Below are 18023 nucleotides of genomic sequence, written 5' to 3'. Positions count from 1 at the left end.
GGTCCTCCCAATTGCAGCAAAGCGCGTCGTAAATGGCGAAAGCTTGCAGACTGCCCTAGACCTCGTATCGAACTGATGTGAATGCTATCCAAGTCCAAACCTCATGCCTGTCTCTGTGTAACGTTTGCTGATGCATTAAATATCCAAGCGTACAATCCGACAAGACATATATTCCACTCTAGATGACCAAGGATCTAATATTTTGGCGTCTTGATGGGCAACAGGATCGCGTTGGCAATGAGGACGACGATGCCGATGATCCAGATCGCCTTGCCCGTCTCTGTCTGGTACCGAATGACCAGATTGAAGAAGATGCCGCCGAGATTGCCCATGCCACCGACGAGACCAGATTGGAGACCGTTGTTGCGTACAGCAGTGTGAGGTACGAGTGCGAACGCGGCACCGTTGCCCATCTCGTCAAAGATGGCACTCAGCAGCAATAGGCCCATGAAGGTCGGCAGATGTGCGCCGCGAGCGATGGTAGGATGATGCTTCAAGTATTGGCCAAGACCAATGAAGACGAGGCCGTTCGCCATGCCCAGACCAAGCATGAGATACTTTTTGCCGGCAACGCCGAACTTGCGATAGATAAGATCGCCCGCTAGACCGCCAAGAGGACGAGTGATAATGTTGAGCAGACCATATGACGATGTCCAGTAACCTGCTGTAATGCTGGTGAACGAGGTGGTCTTGAAGATGGCAAAGATGATGTTTGCGACATTGGAGTCGACGAACAGCTCCGCGCCGAACGAGGTCAAGTATGACACTGCAGGTAGCCATGTCAAGGGGTCGGAGATGATGGTAACAAAGCTCTTCATTGTGAGCTTTTCATTGACCGCGATATCGACCTCGGACTTGACATTTGCCTCCATCTCGGCTTCCTCTTCTGCGTCAGCTGGTCTGACTTGGACGCCGGGTTGAGCTTCCTTGTCGGTCGTCATCTTGTTCTCGATGACAGCACGCTCAGAGTGGTCAAGCTGTGGCTGATGACCGTGCTTCATCGCAATGGCGGATGCAGGCGTGGTGTGTCGCTGCGACCATTTGCCGGCAGGGTGGTCGGGTCCGAAGATGAGCGTGAGAGCAGCGACGAAGAAGAGCACCGGAACAGGGACTGCAGCAAAAGCAGCACGCCATGCGACATGGGGCGTCGTGTCCTTGAGCAGACGCGTGTAGAGCGCGACCATGATAGCAAAGGTGGCGCCACCGCCAGCATTACCCCAACCTCCGACGAGCGCATTAGCGGTACCGACGACGTTCTTGTCGAAGAAGCAAGTCGTCCAGGCTTGGCAAGGAACAAAGGTACCACCGAGGATACCGATGAAGAATCGCAGAACGTAGAGCGTGTGAGCGTTGTGCGCAGTGCCGGCTAGGCCGGATGGGATGGCGCCAATGATAAGCAGAGACGCCATGACGTATCGAGGTCCAAATCTGTCGACAAACGGTCCTACGATCCATCGGACACCGAGGGTTGCGCTCAGCGAGACAATGTTGCTGTTGGCAACGTCGATGGCAGTTAGCTTGAGGTCGGTTCGGATAATCTCCGGAATCAGCGGCGGCTACAGTCCTTGTCAGCGTGGAACATCCAGGGGGGTTGGTAGCCCTCACGAATGCGAACCAGGACAGGAAAGCGACGAAGAAGCCCAGCCAGGACAAGTGGAACGCTAGCGCGTATCGGTTAGGATGCTGCACGCGATTAACGTCAGCCGGATCTCTATAGGGCACACCGTGTGACTCACGAAGATACAAAGGGTCTGCGATTTCAAGTTCGTCGGGTTGATGACCGGTGGCGAAAAGAGTTGCTTGATAGAGAATTTGGGCGGACCATGCATGCCGCTCCTCAAGCCTTGCTTGGTCTGTTCGGAGACAGCCATGCCGTCGATCGCATCGTGAGTGTTTTGCTCCTTCAATTGCTGTTGGGCTTTTTCGTTGACCTCGACGGACGAGGCGGGCGAGGAGGACGACATCTTGTCTTATCAGGACGGCAGGATGCTCCGGCGCTCGGTCGTGCTGCACGCACTGCCGTCAGCAGCGCTTCATATGAGAGCAACGAGTCGCTACCTTCTTCAGACCTTACGAGAGAGTGTCGAATGACCTGCGAGCGGTCTATGGTGAGACGGCCAGCCTTTTATCTTGAGGCCTGCTCCCCTGGGTCTTCGCTTATCGCGCGAACGAATGATCGACAGCTGATCGAGATCTTAGTCGATTTGAGTTCCGATAGTGATTTTTTGGTTTCTGCGCGTGAAAAGTCACTTATCAGACATGCCATAGCCTATGCCAAAACGGATGCGGAGAGCAGCTCCGCGGCTGGATGCATTTGAACGACAGCATCAGACAATGCGCAGCCGCGCCAGATCGCCGTGAATCGAGACAACCCCGGCTGAAGTCCTATAGAAGCAAGAATCGAAATAGGTCTAAGATAAGGGTCGAGACCAAAATCTCCGCGCCCTCGGCCTGGACACCGTCATGAATCCTTCCGAATGCTTCCGCGGTAGCTGACGCGCCCAGCGCGATCTTGAGACCGTTTGGAGCTTGAGTAGTCCAGATCTTTCGAGCTTTCAATCGGGTTTGTTCCTTATCTTCTGCAGTCCGTACTATCTGGTCTATGTTGCTTTGAGTCCACCATTTACCGCCAGGCCAGAACATTGCACGAAGATCTTCGAGCTTGCTCGCGATCAGATCTTCGTCGAGAGCGACGAGACCTGTGACAAAATACTTGGCGATCGCGGTCGAGTACGTCGAGGAGAGCACAGACTGCAAGATGGCGAGGATGCCTCGTTTCAGGTTCCAGGTGCCAGTGTCTGCAAGCTGATAAGCTTCTTCAAGGACCCGGATAGAGGCATTGATCACGACGTCGACATCTCTGGCAGACAGCACGGGCAGCTTGCCGGCTCGCTGAGCAGACTTGGCCACCGCTGAGGACGCAGCAGCTGCCTTTGACGCAGCACGGGTAGCCTGTTCTCGCTCGGCGTCAAGGCGATCTTTGGCGAGCAAATCGTCAAATGAAAGCCTGGTCGCGAGATCACCGGCAGGCACACCAAGTGCTGGCATATCTGACTTGATCAAGGGCGATGACGATGTGGGCGGCAAAGACATGACAGCTCCTGTTTCGACTTCACTGACATCGAGCTGGCTACTGCGGGCGGATGAGGTGGATGCACGACTCATGACGCCGGCATTGTCAGGCACAGCATAACCGCTGCCGCTGCCACTCGCGCTGACACTGACGCTCGCCCTGCCCGTGCTCGCGCGATCGAACGACGCAGTGCGGTCTATGGATGGACGACCGGTTGACGGCGAAGCACGTCTGTCGAGCGACAGAGAGCTGCGAGCAGCAATTGGCATGCTCCTCTCGAAATTTGATTGCTGGCTGTTGAGCTCGTCCGAGGAGGAAGCAAATGCTGCTGGTTGTATACCTGCGATCTTGAAAGGTGTAGTAAAGACTGACGCAACAGAATTGAGACCGGTTGTGATGCCCTTTGCTCCATCCGTCAGTCCCTTCGATGCGAGTTGACTGGTATCGAGCAAGCTTCTGTTGACGGCGCCAAAGATATTGACATTCGACTTTGCACCCGCTCGCTCTTTGTCGAAAAAGGCTAGGACAGGCGTCGACGAAGCATATCTGTCGTCTCTGAGCAGATTGGCGAGATAGGACTCGAGCGCAATGCAAAGGTTTTCGGTGCTCTGCATATTGGTCGAAGGGAGCATGGCCCGTGGGAACTCTCTGGTACCAGCCTGAGGCAACGCCTTTTGTAGTCGCAAGTTGAGCTTCTCCAGCTCGGGAAATGAGCGCTGAATGATGAAGCCAGGTAATCCTTGTGCTTCGACTGCAATGATGAAGCTGAGGTCTTTCTTCACCTTGACCTGACGCGTGCTCGAATATGCCGACGGCGGAGAAACGTCAGTCACGCTGACAGTGAATTTCTGCATATTGTCGTGCGGCGATGCAGGCACACTCGTCGGCGCACTTGATGGTCGCAGCATCTTTTGAGGCTCCTCTGCTGGCTCGTCATGGAAGCCCTCCGTCATATCAGATTCGCTGTCAAAGGGTCCGTCTCGCTCGTCAAAGCTCGGCCGCGGTAGGGATGGCGAGCTGGATGCTGCCGAGGCAGAGCTACGAAGAGCGCTTTGGCCCGAAGATGATCGATTCATGTCTGTCTTTGCCAATTGGGAAGGCGTGTGCGAGAAGGCGACATCGCTATCTTCCGTCATGTACTGCCTCGGCAGATTCATAGCATGCACTCGGCCAGAGATAGTCGTGGGCAACGTCGCCCGATAGCTCAGGAACGGCTGAAAGTACAGGGACGCGATCTCTCGAAAGAGGTACGACTGCAAGGGTAGCAGGACTGTGCTCGAAGCCTGCTGATCTATATCGAGAGCGATCTGACAGAGCAGCTGTCTTGCTTCCGAGCGGGTATGCGTGTCAATGAGAGCACTGTCGGTCACACGCTTGGTGATCGAGAGTGCATCCTGTCGTAAAAGCTCGGCAGAGGGACTGGTCGTCTCGACTACGCGTCTGAAAGTACTGACTTGAGTGTATAACCTAATGAGACCTTCTGCGCGCTTAGCAGATGTCGCTGCGAGAGATTCGAGGTAGACCTGGAACGATTCTGACAACGAATCGGCCTGCCGAGAAAGCATGAGATCTAGCTGCCTCGCAGTGGATTCGAGCGGCACGGGTCGTTCGGCCGGCTTACGATCCAGCTTGGTAAGGAGCGCATGTAGCTTGAGCAGAAGGGCCTGCTTTGTCTCCTTTGACCCAATGAGGAGAGCCTCTAGCACGAGCGATGGGTCTGGCAACGCAGTCTCGTCGACACTACGCTTCGGTGGTACCTGGGGTGCAGGGGCGCTCGGCCAGGCAGGATCATCAGCATCTATAGACGGCAATGGCGTGTCTAGATCGGATTCGCCTCGATGCCGCTGTCGGGGCATCCCGCCGGGGATCTCAGTGCTTTGACGCGCTCGATCAGGTATAGGTGGGAGTGCAGCATCTGCTGCCTTGCTCGCTAGATCTTCCGGCTGAGACTCGAGGTACGAGATAAGCGTTCGATTGATCCAATCGTCGTCCAGGCCCTGGATGGTCTTCCAGACTTGCAAAGTCAGTATTTCGACCATGAGAGGCGTAGCGAGTGGTGAGAGTGTGATCGATCTCGGGCCAAGTGTCATGAGTAATTCCTCGCAAGATCGACGGATCTTGTCTATTCGCTGCTTCTGGCGCTCTTGTCGCTGCAGACGAGCATGTGCTTCGCCGGCAGCCTCCTCCTTTTTATCCTCGCGCTTGAGTTGCTGTGTGAGCACTGCCGAGGTGGAGTGCATGAGATAGATAGCGAGCTCTTTGGTGTCTTTTTGCTCGATGGTGCTCGATACGTTACTTGCAAGTGTATTGAGTGCAGACTTGGTCTGCTTGAGGAAGCGCGTATCGCCCAGTGTCACCGAAGCATTGTACCTGTTCGCGCGCGCAATAAGACAAGCACACGAACGTAAAGGACGCGACCCACCAAATCTCGACAAAGTCTCGTATAACGAGGTCGAGCAAGTCGGCGAGGACATTCTTGACTCTCGGCGGTACCTTGAGCTCCACGACTTGAGGACTGTCCAGCAGAAAAGACGCTTGGGCCTTTTCGTGATGGCTCTGCTCGCTGACCTCTTCTTGTTGCTCCGAGACTGGCTTCGTGAGCTCTGGAATGGGTAGCTTCCTCTTGCCCTGCGCTTCTTTGTTCAGTCCAATAGATCGGGGCAGCTGGCTGGACGAGGATGAGCGGACCTTGTTAAGGAACGCATCGCCAATCTCGCGCACTTCGTTGAAGGTGGACAGAAATCTGAGCACATCTGATCAGTACTCATATTGGCGACACAAACTCTCGGTAGGCATACAAAGCAAGTGCGCAGGCGACCAATGTAGCCAGTACGAGTCGACCAATGCCGAGTGTAAAAGTGACAACGAGAAAGCCGACGATGGCGCCGGATTGGAGCAGTCGCTGGTCTGCCGGCAAGTAGTCCATCGTGCCGAGCTGCCCTATCTAGCTCACTGCCGCAGCATTGCACGCTGGGGAGCTGCGTCGAGCTTTCTGGGTGCCACGTCTCGCGCGCAATTGGCCACGCGCCTGTTTTTGTGGCAGCGCTGTGTGCGGACTGGACAGCTTCCCTGTAGCCCTGGATGCCATCACTCAAGGCGCTCGGCAAGCGCAGAGCGCTCGACGATGATGCTTTGGCTTCAGCATTCTCATTGACGCCCGCCGTTCAAGATGCCGCGTTGGCTGCACGAGCGCCAAGTCCGTCATGGTCCACAGGACGGCAATTCGGCATTGTCGTCGATGCAGGCAGCTCAGGCTCGAGGCTGCAAGTGTACTCCTGGCTCGAGCATGATCTCGCGCGTCAGGAGCTACGCGCAAAAGGCGAGGGCTTGTCGAGCATGCCGAAAGTGACAAAAGGCGTCGAGAAAGGAGACGATTGGCACATCAAGGTCGAGCCAGGCAAGCCCTCACAAACATCCATGACGAACAGGCTGACAGCTCTTTACAGGTTTGTCGTCGCTTGGGCCGAATCCAGCAGGCGTAGGCGACTATCTACAGCCTTTACTCGACCACGCGCTGAGGATTGTACCTCCTGACAAAGTAGCGAGTACGCCCATACATGTACTCGCAACAGCGGGCATGCGACTCTTGCCCGACGAACAACGCATTGCTGTTCTACAAGAGACATGTCGCTATATTCAAAAGCATGCCGATTTCAGATTGACCGATTGCGCTTCACAAGTCAGAGTGATCACAGGCGAGGAAGAGGGCGTGTTCGGCTGGGTAGCAGTCAACTACCTCATGGACGGCTTCGATTCACATGTGCATACGGACCAAGGCGGTCACAATGATCACCTCACGTCATCCACGTTCGGGTTCCTGGACATGGGTGGCGCGAGTACACAGATCGCATTTGAACCTACTGCCAAGGAACGCGCTCACGATCCTGCTCCCCTTGTCGATGTACGACTGAGGCTCCTAGACGGCAAAGACGTCGTCCATCCCGTCTTTGTGACCACCTGGCTCGGCTACGGCACAAACAAGGCGAGGGAGCGCTATGTTGACAGTCAAATCGGCGTATACCAAGAGACACATCCCGAGCCAGAGCATGCCATTGAATCCGAGAAGCCAGTCGTGATGGTCCAAGACCCTTGCCTGCCCAAAGATCTCGTCTTGCAAGAACGTCGACATGCTGGTTATGCACTACAAGGAACAGGCGATTTTGTGGCCTGTCTCAAGCGGACCAGCCCTCTGCTCAACAAGGAAGCCCAATGCGAAGTCAAGCCGTGTCTGTTCAACGGTGTCCATGTTCCCCGTATCGACTTTTCAGTCAATCATTTCATTGGCATATCCGAGTACTTCTACTCTACTCACGATGTTTGGGACAAGGGAGGACCGTACGACTTTGTCGAATTCGAGAAGAATGCTCTGCAGTTCTGTGCGAGGGACTGGAAGGAGATACAGGCAGATTACGCAGCAGGCGGCAAATGGAAGCCCAACGTCAATCTCGACAGGCTCGAGATGCAATGCTTCAAAGCAGCCTGGCTCATCTCAATCTTGCATGAAGGCATCGGTCTGCCACGTTTGCACGACAAGGGCGGCAAAGGTGATGGAACTGATCACGCCAAAGAGGCAATACAACAAGCAGGCGAGAAAGGCCTGACCGATCTTGCTAGCTTCCAAAGTCTGGCAGAAGTAGGCGACGTCGAAGTCTCTTGGACATTAGGCAAGATGATCTTGGAGGTATCGCAATCCGTACAGCCCATTGAAGGCGTCAAATCGTTGCCTGATGCGCTACACCCGCCCTCGTTGCAAGATCAGATAGGCCTGCCCGGCGACGCGACTTGGCAAGCGCGTCTTCGTGCACGAGCGAATGGCAATGAATCCATCGCGATTGCTGCCATCGTTTTTGTGTTGCTGCTCTGCTGGTGGCTACTGCTCGGGTCAAATGCGAAAGCGCACCGACAGGCGGTCTTCCGATGTTGCGAGCCCCGAGCGAGGCAGAAGGGTCGCGAGTCAGACTATGTCAGGCTGAACGGTCTAGAAGACGGCAGCGGCCTACGCACGCCGGCTTCCTATGCTGCATCATCTTCCAAGCGCCTCCCATGGTGGCTCGATCTTACGAGCATACGTGTTATCAGCCGCAACATGTTATCGAACCTCAAGAACTTTGCCAGACGCAGACAGCCGAGCAATACTTACTTGCCTACGCATGCTGCGCCTCAAGCACGACGGCCGTCGCTGTTGCATCATTCAGCGAGCAGCCCAGTGTTGCATCAATGGGAGCGTGTGTCTTCACCACGCACGTCACCCGAGATCGCAGCACATCAGTCGCATCATTCAGCCGGACAGTATTCTCTCGGCATCGCGAACCGCAGCGAGTCTCTCCTGGCAGCAACCGAACCGTACTATAGTGCCTCGCTCACACCGAGCGCTGCTGGCGGGATGGGCTGGCCAGGACCTGCAATCAAACGTCCCAAATCTCGCAATGGACATACGCGCAATGCCACTAGCGAAGGATTCATCAGTGTACATCTCCTCAACGGCAATGCGCCACCAAGTCTACCAGTTGCCCATGAGGTGGCTGAAGCGACAGCATCGGCGAGCCCGCGCATGAGCGGTGACGACCTGAACGGTCCGTCGGCTTTTGAGCGTGCTTCTGCAAGCCGGACGAGTTCTGTCAATACCCTCAGTCGATCTAATAGCTCTCTCAACTTAGCAGCAAGCTACAGACGCAAAGGTGCCGCGTAATGCCGCGTACTGTTGTGCATCAATGCACGGCTGCGCGCACGGTCCCTCGGCTGTCGGATCAGAGGACTTGCATAACACCAGATAGTGTGCAAGCGAGTACTATAGACCCCTGACGCTGGTATGCGCAGTACTGTGCAGCTCTGATGCATCGCAGAAGCAAGCAAACCAAGTCCGACGGCCGACTGCGATCTGACCTTTGCTCGACGCCCAAGTGATATTGTAGTTTCGGATCCAGCTCGCTGGCTCTACATACAACACGTGCTCTCAGTCCAAGACTTCAGCTCGCTCCCTGCGAACATAGCATACTGCGCATCCAAAAGGGTTTATGATCGACTGAACGCATCTTGCTACACTCAATCATGGCGTACCGATCAACATTCCTTCTGCTGGGACTTTTCTTGGCAATTCATATTTGCTCGTCTGTAGCAGACGTACCAGTACAGCGCTACCGCTACTACACTATCCGTGTTCCAATTAATGAAGATCAAATCATTCTCTCGAACGCATCCGTCACACCCAATGCAAGAAACGCAACAGTCTTTGTAAGTGGGGGCGGCACTGGCGGGTCTGCAGCTGGCAGCGGCACGGCTGGAAGCGGCAGTAGTACTGGTGCGACTGGTGCTGGTGGCGTTGGGTCAGCAGATGGCTATGGCTCCGGCACAGCTGCGGCTGGCTCGACCGGAAGCGGCCAAGCTGCGACTAGCAACGATGCCGCAGCTGGCAGTACAGGAGATGCAGCAGGGACATCGGGCTCTTCCGAACTGGACAGTGGTCGTGAGTCATTTGTGCTGTAACAGACGAGTCTGACATGCTCCTGCAGTGGCTGCCGGACAAGCTGGTGCCGATCTTTCGCTCAAGCATGCGGTCAAGGACAAGCAAGACATCCACTACAAAGTGAGCGCAGTGACAACTCTTTTGCACGCGCTGACTGGTCAGTAGGTATGTACCGAAGGTGACTTTGACGTGACCTCATCGCACGAAGATGACACCGAATTTGCTGCAAACGCCTGGTTCAACGGTGGATACGGCGTCTCAAAGGAAGCAAACGGTTACGGTGCTGTTACCGCGGGCAAGGCTGCAGCTGCCACAAACAATGCCGCGGCCAACAACGCCTACGCAGATGGCTATGGCGGCACGGCAGCAGGCACGGCAGGGGTCGCTGGTACTGGAGCAGCGGGCACTGCAGCAGGAGGGTCTGGCAGTGGCTCCGGCACTACTGGCGCTGCATCCGGCGCTTCGGGCGGCGGCGCAGCAGCCCGAGTCAAGCGCGCCTTAGCCGGGCATGCCGCCAAGCAACCTCTTCACGTTTATTAAGCGCTCACGCACGTTTCTGTCTCGTTCTTATAAAGATGCATACTATCGTCCTATACTCGCACGAGATCGACGCGGCATCGCTCGTAGATACGATGATCCATGACCTCTTCTGCATCAAACGGCTTCAGACCGTCGATATCTTCGCCTTGGCCGCGCATGAATTCGCCTCGCCGGCTTGGATGAATAGTGAGTCGAGCAAATGTGCCGCCTGAGTGTCCTTTCGTCAAGCTAGCAGGATTGATCGTCACGACGCCGTCGACAATTTTGGCAAAGGCTTTCAGCCTGCTGGGAAGTATCAAGACATCGACACCGTCGTTGCCGATCTGTAGCAGATCCTGATGGGTCACATCAAGATTCAATATCTCGTCGGCCTCGCCCGGTCGCCCTTTGAGCACTGGCGCAGGGAAGAGCGGATAGAATCTGCGTGCGTGTTAGCTGTAAGCGACCCGAGCTTTAGAAAAGCTTACGTTCTCTGACGCAAAATGTGCCGACATGCCCTCGAGAGCGCGTCTTTTGCATTCGCTACTGGCTCGGCGTCCATCGCTTGAGCTTCGTCTCGGACAGGCGTAGCCGCTTGCACATGCTCTGACGAGCGCAAATGGAACAGCGAATCGACTGATGTTATCCCAAAGGTGACTTCATTGACCGAGAATACGGTCGGATTAGGGAGCAATTTGGCTCGCTGCAAGACGGCGTCATAAGATGGCTGAGTAGCATATGGGACTATCGTACCTTTGATAGGCCAAGCTCTGCTTCGCGAGCGTATGGGCTTTGAGGGAATGCAACATGCGCATTGAGTAAATCTCGCAAGCTTGGCACCAGGAGGATCGTCAGAGCAGGCACCGCGTCGAGCATAGCTTGTATTCGAGTCGCTACTTTATTCCTGAAGATTTGCTTGGGCGGCTCCAGCATCGCACCCTGCCGTATCAACGGATGATTGCCATCGATGAACGGTCCCAGCTACGAGGTGATGAGCCACGCTGGTAGACGTGTGAGGTAAGCTCACAAGAATGACAAGATGCGGCTTTAGCTTCATGATGGACTGTGAGAGATCCTCGAGCGGTGTATACTCGAGGTCGCCATCGAGCGTGTATGGACCATTCGCAACGATGATGCTCATTGGCAAGCCGGCCATTGACTGTTCGCCGTGTTGATACTCCATGAGCTTGGCGGGCGCCGTCATGGGCGATAGAACCGGCGGCATCTGTGTGTCACGACGCTATTTGTCACACAGAAGCGATCGCTGAAGCTCGTACGCACCAGGAGGATCTCTTTGACGCTGAAATGTCCCCCGCCCGTATTCCGGCCGCGCAAGCCGAGCAAGAGGCCAGGATAGAATCCCACAGCATTCTCGCCAGGCACGCCACCTCTGACCTTGAGATCTTGCTCGAACTTGAGAGGCACTCGCGAGCCGGAGCTGAGCAAGCGGGACGACTCGAACCAGATAGATGCATCGTTGAGCTTGGCGGTGTCGCTTTCCAGGCAGACGCGCCCTACGCAGACGATATCATCCTGACGACGATGAGAGCAGAGCATAAGCGTTGTAGCATGAATGCGAAGCCCAACAGACTGACCATGCATGGCACGCAAGGATTGCCCACGTCTTCGAGCGAGATGCTGTACTCGTGGCAGAGCAGTGTCGCGCATTGATCGATCTGGTTGTCGAGTACTGGCGGCATCTGCTGCTCAGCACAATGATATCTGCCGATCGACCGGAGATGCTGACCTTCGCTTCGAGCCAGGAGTTTCTCGTACATGTAGCGATAATCGTAGCTCTTTGGATCAGCGTGACTGGCCAGTTCTAGCTTTGAAGTCGATGCAGTAGCGCGTTGATCTATGGCTGTCAGATGACTGTTGAGACTCTCGACGATCTCTCCGACGTCCTTCCTGGTTGCATAAGGGCTTGCAGCGGGCGTCATCGGGGAGGCTCCATTGGCGAAGCGAGATCCCGCGAAAGGAGTTTTGAGCATATCGCCATGCACCGGAGACGACGATCCATGCGGAGTATGTCTGTGGGACGGAAGAGGCGTGCTCAGGCTTGACTTGGCGCTGCCTGCATTCAATCTAGTCTTCTTGCCCAATGGCGTAGCGACATTGTCAAATCTGTAGACGACTTCATCAGAAGTCGAGGGTTGCGCGCTGTTCGCACGTACAGCGAGCTGATCTCATTGGCGCCGCTCTTACGCCGGAGCGCAGAGCTCTCTTGCTTGACGGCCGAGTGCATAAGCCACGAAGAATGCAGCGACCCACGAAGAGCACGAGGCAGACCGCGACGCGACGCGCTCTTCAATTCTAGCGGTGGGCAACTGCAATAATCGCGTGACAAACGTCTATCGGCATGGGCATACTAAGAGCTATCATCACTATCAGATGGCTCCTCGTCGCTCGAGACGACCTTCCGCTTGACTTTGTGTGCGCTCTTACCACCGCCAGCCCCTCCACCGAGACGTAGCTTTATCTTTTGCATCGGACGAACGGGCGGCTCGTCTTCCTTGTCAGATGAGTCTGCCATAGGTGTAGAAACGGCTGAGCGCTTGTGCATGCTCTTTGTCGACGCAATGGGAGCAACCGAAGGCGATCGTGAGGCAGGCTCAGTCTCCTTCAGCGCCTTTTCCCAAGCCGAAGTGAATGCGTTCTCTAGGATGTCAGCAGCTATGTAGATGGGCGAAGCATCATCGTTGAACATGCGGGCGTTCTGGAAGATGAGCACAAAGTCCTCGTGAAGCGCCTGGAATGACTTGTATCGTCCGCTATTGGCTTGCTGCCGGATCCGCTTGACGCACATCGGACGCTGGATGATCATCGCATAGTCAGGATACATCTTGACATCGACTGGGTCGACAAAGGGACCCAGGAGATCGAATTCGATGGCTTCGTTGTCGGTCGTCGTATCCTCGAGACTCGCCACGACGGAATTGATGATCGCCTTGACGCGGTCTTTTAGCGCATTGACGGGCGCACCACTTGTAGCACCTGCACCTGTCTTACGTCGCTTCTGCGCGACGAGACTCGAGTTCAGCGCACGCAGGCTATTTGCACGGATCCGTCTGACCTTTGATTTCGCGTCTTCCTCGTCTCGCGTAGTAGGCTCGACCGAAGCAGTCGCACTGGCTCGTTTGCGTTTCCTGCTATCGGTGTCCGAGTCGAGCCCAGAGTCGGCGGTTGGAGTATTGACATTGCTGTCGTCTAGCTGCGCTTCACGTCTGGCTTTATTGGTTGCGCGCTTCTCTTTGCGAGCTCGCTTCTTCTCGATAGCCTCTTGCAGATCAGTCTCATCGTCGTCAATTGCATCTAAAAACTGATCGTCCGTCAAGCCTGCCAAACGCCTGAGCATATGCATCGCAGATCACCGCTGGAGCTTACCATCGTTGTAATGCACCTCTGTGCGTTGCCGATGGCCACGGCCAACAGGATCGTCATCGTCTTTGTTGAGCTCGGCCGCATCGACTTCGATCTTATAGATGTCGGGCAATTCGGTCTCAGTGATAAGCCGCTCAGGAGCAGGCCCCTTGTGACCGCTAGCGCGCCAGTCATTGAGCTCTTTGCGCTTGCGTTCAACATCCATCTGAGCAAATACGACCATCTCGTCTGATCCACGAGCCAGGATCTCATTGAGCTCTTCGTCGCCCAGATCGCCTTCATCGTCGTCATCTGCGTCTGCTTCTGCAAGTATGGCTTCGAAGAATGCCTCCCGTTCCTCGGCAGTCGACTTGTTATCGAACTTGCCACCTTGAATGACTTTTTTGTCGATATCGACTTTGCGACGCGCTGTAGCCAGCACTTGCTCCTCGACAGATTTCTCAGTGACGAGTCGCAAAATACGGACTTCCTTCTTTTGACCGATTCGATGCGCTCGATCTTGCGCTTGTAGATCTTGATGCGGATTCCAATCAGAGTCGTACAGAATAACGGTATCTGCTGACTGCAGATTGAGACCGAGACCACCCGCACGTGTAGACAGCAAAAAAATCTTGTACTGCGAGTCTGGCTTGTTGAACGCAGCCAGCAGACCGGCTCGCTCATCTTGATTGGTCGATCCGTCCAACCGAAGGTTATCGATGCCTCTGAGACGGAGGAAATCTTGCATGATGTCCATGATGACTGTCATCTGAAAGAACATCAGGACGCGATGACCTGTCCTGAAAAGCTTGGGCAGAATCCGATCGAGCAGCTCGAACTTGCCAGACGTTCGCCAGAGCAGATTGTCAATCTCGACTTGGGTCACCCGGTAATTGGTCATACGGACGTGATTGAGCATGGCGGTTTCGACGGCCTCGAATGCAAAGGGATGATTGCAGAGTTTCCTGAGCTGCATGATCGTATTCTTGAGGCCCTTCATGCCCTTGGGCTTGCCAGCAGAGTCTTTGAGCTCGCTGAGCAAACCGCCATGCTCGCGAAGTTGCTTGTAGAGCTTAGATTGCAGCGCGCTCATCTTGCATCGCACTAGACGCTCGACCTTATCCGGAAGCTCCGATTCGACATCTTTCTTTAATCGACGCAGCAGGAAGGGTCGCAAGACTTTGTGTAGACGACGGATGACGAGCATAGATTCTTCTTCGTTCAGATCGATACGATCACCTCCGCCGGTGTTCGCGAAGGGCGCATTGAACCATTCATCGAAAGATTTGACAGAGTTAAAGATCTTGGGCAGCACGAAGTTGAGCAGTGCCCAGAGTTCCGGCAAGTTATTTTGCAGCGGCGTGCCCGTCAAAATCAAGCGGTATCGTGAGCTGTAGAAGCCCGACAGGGTCGTCGAAAGCTTGCTGTTGGCGTTCTTCATGCGATGGCCTTCGTCGATGATCATGTGTACCCATTTGATCTTACTGAGCAGCGGACGGTCCTTGATGATATATTCGAAAGTTGTCAGGAGGACCTGGAAGTCATTCGATCGGATCTTGTTGGCTTGCTCCTTGCGCGCGTTCGGAGAGCCTTTGTAAGTGACGACAGATACACTTGGCGCCCACCGGTCGAATTCGAGCACCCAATTGGGCACGGTCGATAGCGGCACGATGATCAAGAAAGGACCATTTTGCTTCTTTCGCTCGATCAGGTACGTAATCAATGAGATAGTCTGAATCGTCTTGCCGAGACCCTGCATGCGAGATCAGCAGTGATCTGAGCGGGCAGAAAGAGCGCACCATTTCGTCTGCGAGAATGCCATTGAGTCTGTTGTTGTACAGACTGATCATCCATTGTAAGCCCTTGATTTGATAGTCTTTGAGTTGTCCGCCGATGAGAATATGAGGTTGTTCAGACACGGTCTCCTTGATCTTATGGGCAACATTGTAGTAGTCGACTTTCTTTGTCGTCTCTGTAGCGGTCTCTTCCTCCGTGAAGACGGGCGCAGCTCCGAAGGCGGCTTCGTTGACCGTCTCGGGCTGCCCGCCCTGGTCTACTGCTGCATCTTCCGGTCTGATCATGGCAGCATTGAGCGAGTCTGAATGTATCGCGTCATTTTGCTGAGCAACGACTGCCTGAGCGAGCGAATCGAGGTAGGTGTCAGTCTGCTTGATCAAGTGGGTGATACGTGTGTCCTTTGCAGTGTCGATGAGTTTGAGGTAGGCCTCTTCGTCGTCATTGCGCAGAGCCTTCAGACGTTCTTTGCTGACCCGTTCAACGCGCTTCTGATCTTCCTTCTCGGCTTCGCTGTGCAAACGCAGAACGGCTTTGCCGATCTTCTGAGCATTGACAGCCTGCACACGATGGGCATAATCGAGTGCCTGACCGTGCTTGATGACCACATCGAGCTGATCGAGATGTTTCTTCTTTGCACGCTGCTCTCTATCGAGCTTCTGCTTGCGCTCTAGCGATTCGGTCGCACGAGCATCCCGAATCGTGTATCGCTTGTGACGCCTGAGAGCAGTTCGATCGTTGACGAGCGAGAGAGCTGTGGCCCTGTTGGCGCCCAAGACGACATCTTCTCGTAATGCCTTCTGCTTATTGAGTAATTGCAAAGCTTTGAGCTCGATGATTGCCTTGAGACGAGCGCTGGGCATAGCATCCAACCCACCCAAGGCAGATGCGCCGTCCGGCAGAGCCAAAGGGAGCTCTTGCAGCTCTCTCATGCGCATCTGGATCATCGTCTGAATATATCGTTCTCTTTCCTCAAAGAGCGTCTGCGGGTCAAGACCTTCGGGCATGAGGGTGGGTACGAGCATTGCCGGTAGTGTCCTTAGCCGAGGATGAGTAGGCAGACGAGGCGGCGCGCTGCGGGCTTCTTGCTGAGTGCCATCGCGCAGAGAGACAAGAGGCAGGACAAAGGAATTGTAGGGATAGATTTCGCTTGCGTACTCTGCTGCCATATCGAGCTCGTCTTGGGCGTCCTCTGCAGCAATCTCGGCCAGCCTGGCGATGATAGCTTCCTCCTCAGGCGACTTTTCGCTCTTGGGGCTCGCCTTGGCTTCGGCAGCCGGCGGAGCAGGGGCGCCGCTGGCTTGTGCAGTCTCGACAGGCTTGCTAGTCGATGGCGTCTGGGTGCTGCCGGGTACATTTGCAGGGAAAGCACTCGACTGGACGAAATCGAGTGCTTTCGTTGGACTGTTGACGGCTTCTTGCAATGCGGCAGGAATCTGGACGCCCTTTGAGATACATTTGAAGGCATAGATCTGACATTTGAGTGAGGCGTATTGCGCTGGTGTGAATTGAACCAGTGGCGGACTGGCCGGTGCAGTCAGACCAGCAGGCGCAGAAGCGGCAAGACCATTCGATTTGGGTGCTTCCTCTGTTGCCATACCATTGCTCGCCGGGGCAGCATTCATTCGAGAAGCCTGAGCCTGTGCTTGTGCTGCAGCAGCGTCTGCTTGATTCTGTCTGCTCGCGGCGCGTGCGATGCCCATACTCCGCAAGACTTCGATCAGTCGTGTCAACTCTGGGTGCTCCCCCTCTTGTGCGCCCTGCGAACGCAAATACTGGATCCTCTGTGCGTTTTGACACATCCAGTCAGCGTCAAAGAGCGACGCTGGGCGATAGGAAAGACGTACTGAGATCATATTCTGGAATTTGGCTTGAGCTTGTGTATTGATGAGGGGAGGTTGCGCGCCATCAGGCGAATTGGAAGCAGAAGTACCGACGCCATTGCTACTGCCCTGAGCCATCTGTCCTTGCACATTACCATGCCCAGGCTGTTGTGAGCTCGACGAGGCAGTCTGCCATCCAGGCACGAGGCCAGTATGAGCCCTTCGGAGTTCAGGGCGGATGAGGTGCAGTAGTCCAACGTACCTCCGCGCCATTGACGGCCGCCAAGCCGTTCAATGGTCCTTCGACCATCGTACAAGTACTCCCAGACGCGCGTCGGCAGTCTTGTAGTAGGCTGGAGTGACCTGCCTAGTGCGTGTATACGAGGCCGAGCCGGTGTGATGCTCGTTGCCTCGGTGAGACCGTCAAGGTCAGCGACAGAGGGTCGACACCCGCCAACGGTCGTCCGGTTTGCGGTTGACAGAGACTTTATTAAGGATGTCAATCGGTCTTGTCAGTCGAAATATAAACGCACGCCAGAGATCCTCCTCGGCCGCTTTGCCTCGCGCGCAAATCAGCTTCAACTGGAACGCCTCCTCGTCAAATCTCTCACGGTACATTCACATCCCAATGCCTTGTTATCAAAGATTCCACCTGCACTCGACGAGACGGCCTGTCACAGCGGCACGCGCTGTATGACCCTCGTGCGATCATCACTGTCTTCTTTCTTCCACTTTGACTTCTCGTGCTTGTGTTTCTTCGCCTTCTGCTCCTTCAGCGTCCGGTCTCTCGTACCAACGAACCCAGCGGCATCTGAATCAGTAGCACTTGCCGCTAGAATGTCATTCGTCTCGTTCTACTATCGCGTCAGCCGTGAATAAAGCAATATGATCACGACTCACGCTCGTATCGACAGCGGCGGCCAAAGCCGTGGCGGCAAGACACAAGCCAACAGCGACAGTGAACAAGAAGCGCATCTGTGCTTACTGGCTC

At 55.1% G+C, this 18023-nt stretch overlaps 6 protein-coding genes across 6 annotated transcripts; 2 read left to right on the top strand and 4 right to left on the bottom strand.

Annotated features, from left to right (window-relative positions):
- Positions 1-110: 110 nt before the first annotated feature.
- L969DRAFT_88790 (uncharacterized protein) lies at positions 111-2019 on the bottom strand. Its single transcript, XM_014711453.1, has 3 exons — positions 1737-2019; positions 1606-1683; positions 111-1556 (listed from the first exon to the last, which is right to left on the bottom strand). Exons 1-3 carry the CDS (start codon positions 1962-1964, stop codon positions 195-197), a joined length of 1668 nt encoding a protein of 555 aa, XP_014566939.1. The 5' UTR covers positions 1965-2019; the 3' UTR covers positions 111-194.
- A 366-nt stretch (positions 2020-2385) lies between these two features.
- Positions 2386-5999, bottom strand: L969DRAFT_50831 (uncharacterized protein; the record flags this gene model as incomplete). Its single annotated transcript, XM_014711452.1, has 4 exons — positions 2386-5443; positions 5496-5701; positions 5762-5816; positions 5872-5999. The coding sequence occupies 4 exons, from the start codon at positions 5997-5999 to the stop codon at positions 2386-2388; spliced, it is 3447 nt and encodes a 1148-aa protein (XP_014566938.1).
- Positions 6000-6154: 155 nt separating this feature from the next.
- L969DRAFT_95441 (uncharacterized protein) lies at positions 6155-8762 on the top strand (the record flags this gene model as incomplete). Its single annotated transcript, XM_014711451.1, has 2 exons — positions 6155-6470; positions 6520-8762. The coding sequence occupies 2 exons, from the start codon at positions 6155-6157 to the stop codon at positions 8760-8762; spliced, it is 2559 nt and encodes an 852-aa protein (XP_014566937.1).
- A 359-nt stretch (positions 8763-9121) lies between these two features.
- On the top strand, positions 9122-10076 carry L969DRAFT_95440 (uncharacterized protein; the record flags this gene model as incomplete). Its single annotated transcript, XM_014711450.1, has 3 exons — positions 9122-9536; positions 9583-9656; positions 9702-10076. The coding sequence occupies 3 exons, from the start codon at positions 9122-9124 to the stop codon at positions 10074-10076; spliced, it is 864 nt and encodes a 287-aa protein (XP_014566936.1).
- A 50-nt stretch (positions 10077-10126) lies between these two features.
- L969DRAFT_95439 (uncharacterized protein) lies at positions 10127-17342 on the bottom strand (the record flags this gene model as incomplete). Its single annotated transcript, XM_014711449.1, has 14 exons — positions 10127-10496; positions 10544-10758; positions 10809-11036; positions 11083-11280; positions 11337-11588; positions 11651-11745; positions 11803-12179; positions 12230-12382; positions 12425-13071; positions 13129-13391; positions 13440-15168; positions 15215-16993; positions 17057-17221; positions 17295-17342. The coding sequence occupies 14 exons, from the start codon at positions 17340-17342 to the stop codon at positions 10127-10129; spliced, it is 6519 nt and encodes a 2172-aa protein (XP_014566935.1).
- Positions 17343-17623: 281 nt separating this feature from the next.
- L969DRAFT_24831 (uncharacterized protein) lies at positions 17624-18007 on the bottom strand (the record flags this gene model as incomplete). Its single annotated transcript, XM_014711296.1, has 2 exons — positions 17624-17886; positions 17933-18007. The coding sequence occupies 2 exons, from the start codon at positions 18005-18007 to the stop codon at positions 17707-17709; spliced, it is 255 nt and encodes an 84-aa protein (XP_014566782.1). The 3' UTR covers positions 17624-17706.
- Positions 18008-18023: the final 16 nt, after the last annotated feature.

The sequence above is a fragment of the Mixia osmundae genome (genome assembly GCF_000708205.1).
Source record: "Mixia osmundae IAM 14324 unplaced genomic scaffold scaffold_7, whole genome shotgun sequence".
NCBI classification, from domain to species: domain Eukaryota; kingdom Fungi; phylum Basidiomycota; class Mixiomycetes; order Mixiales; family Mixiaceae; genus Mixia; species Mixia osmundae.
The sequence above is the reverse complement of the archived record's forward strand: the minus strand, read 5'-3'. Positions and strand labels throughout refer to the sequence as shown.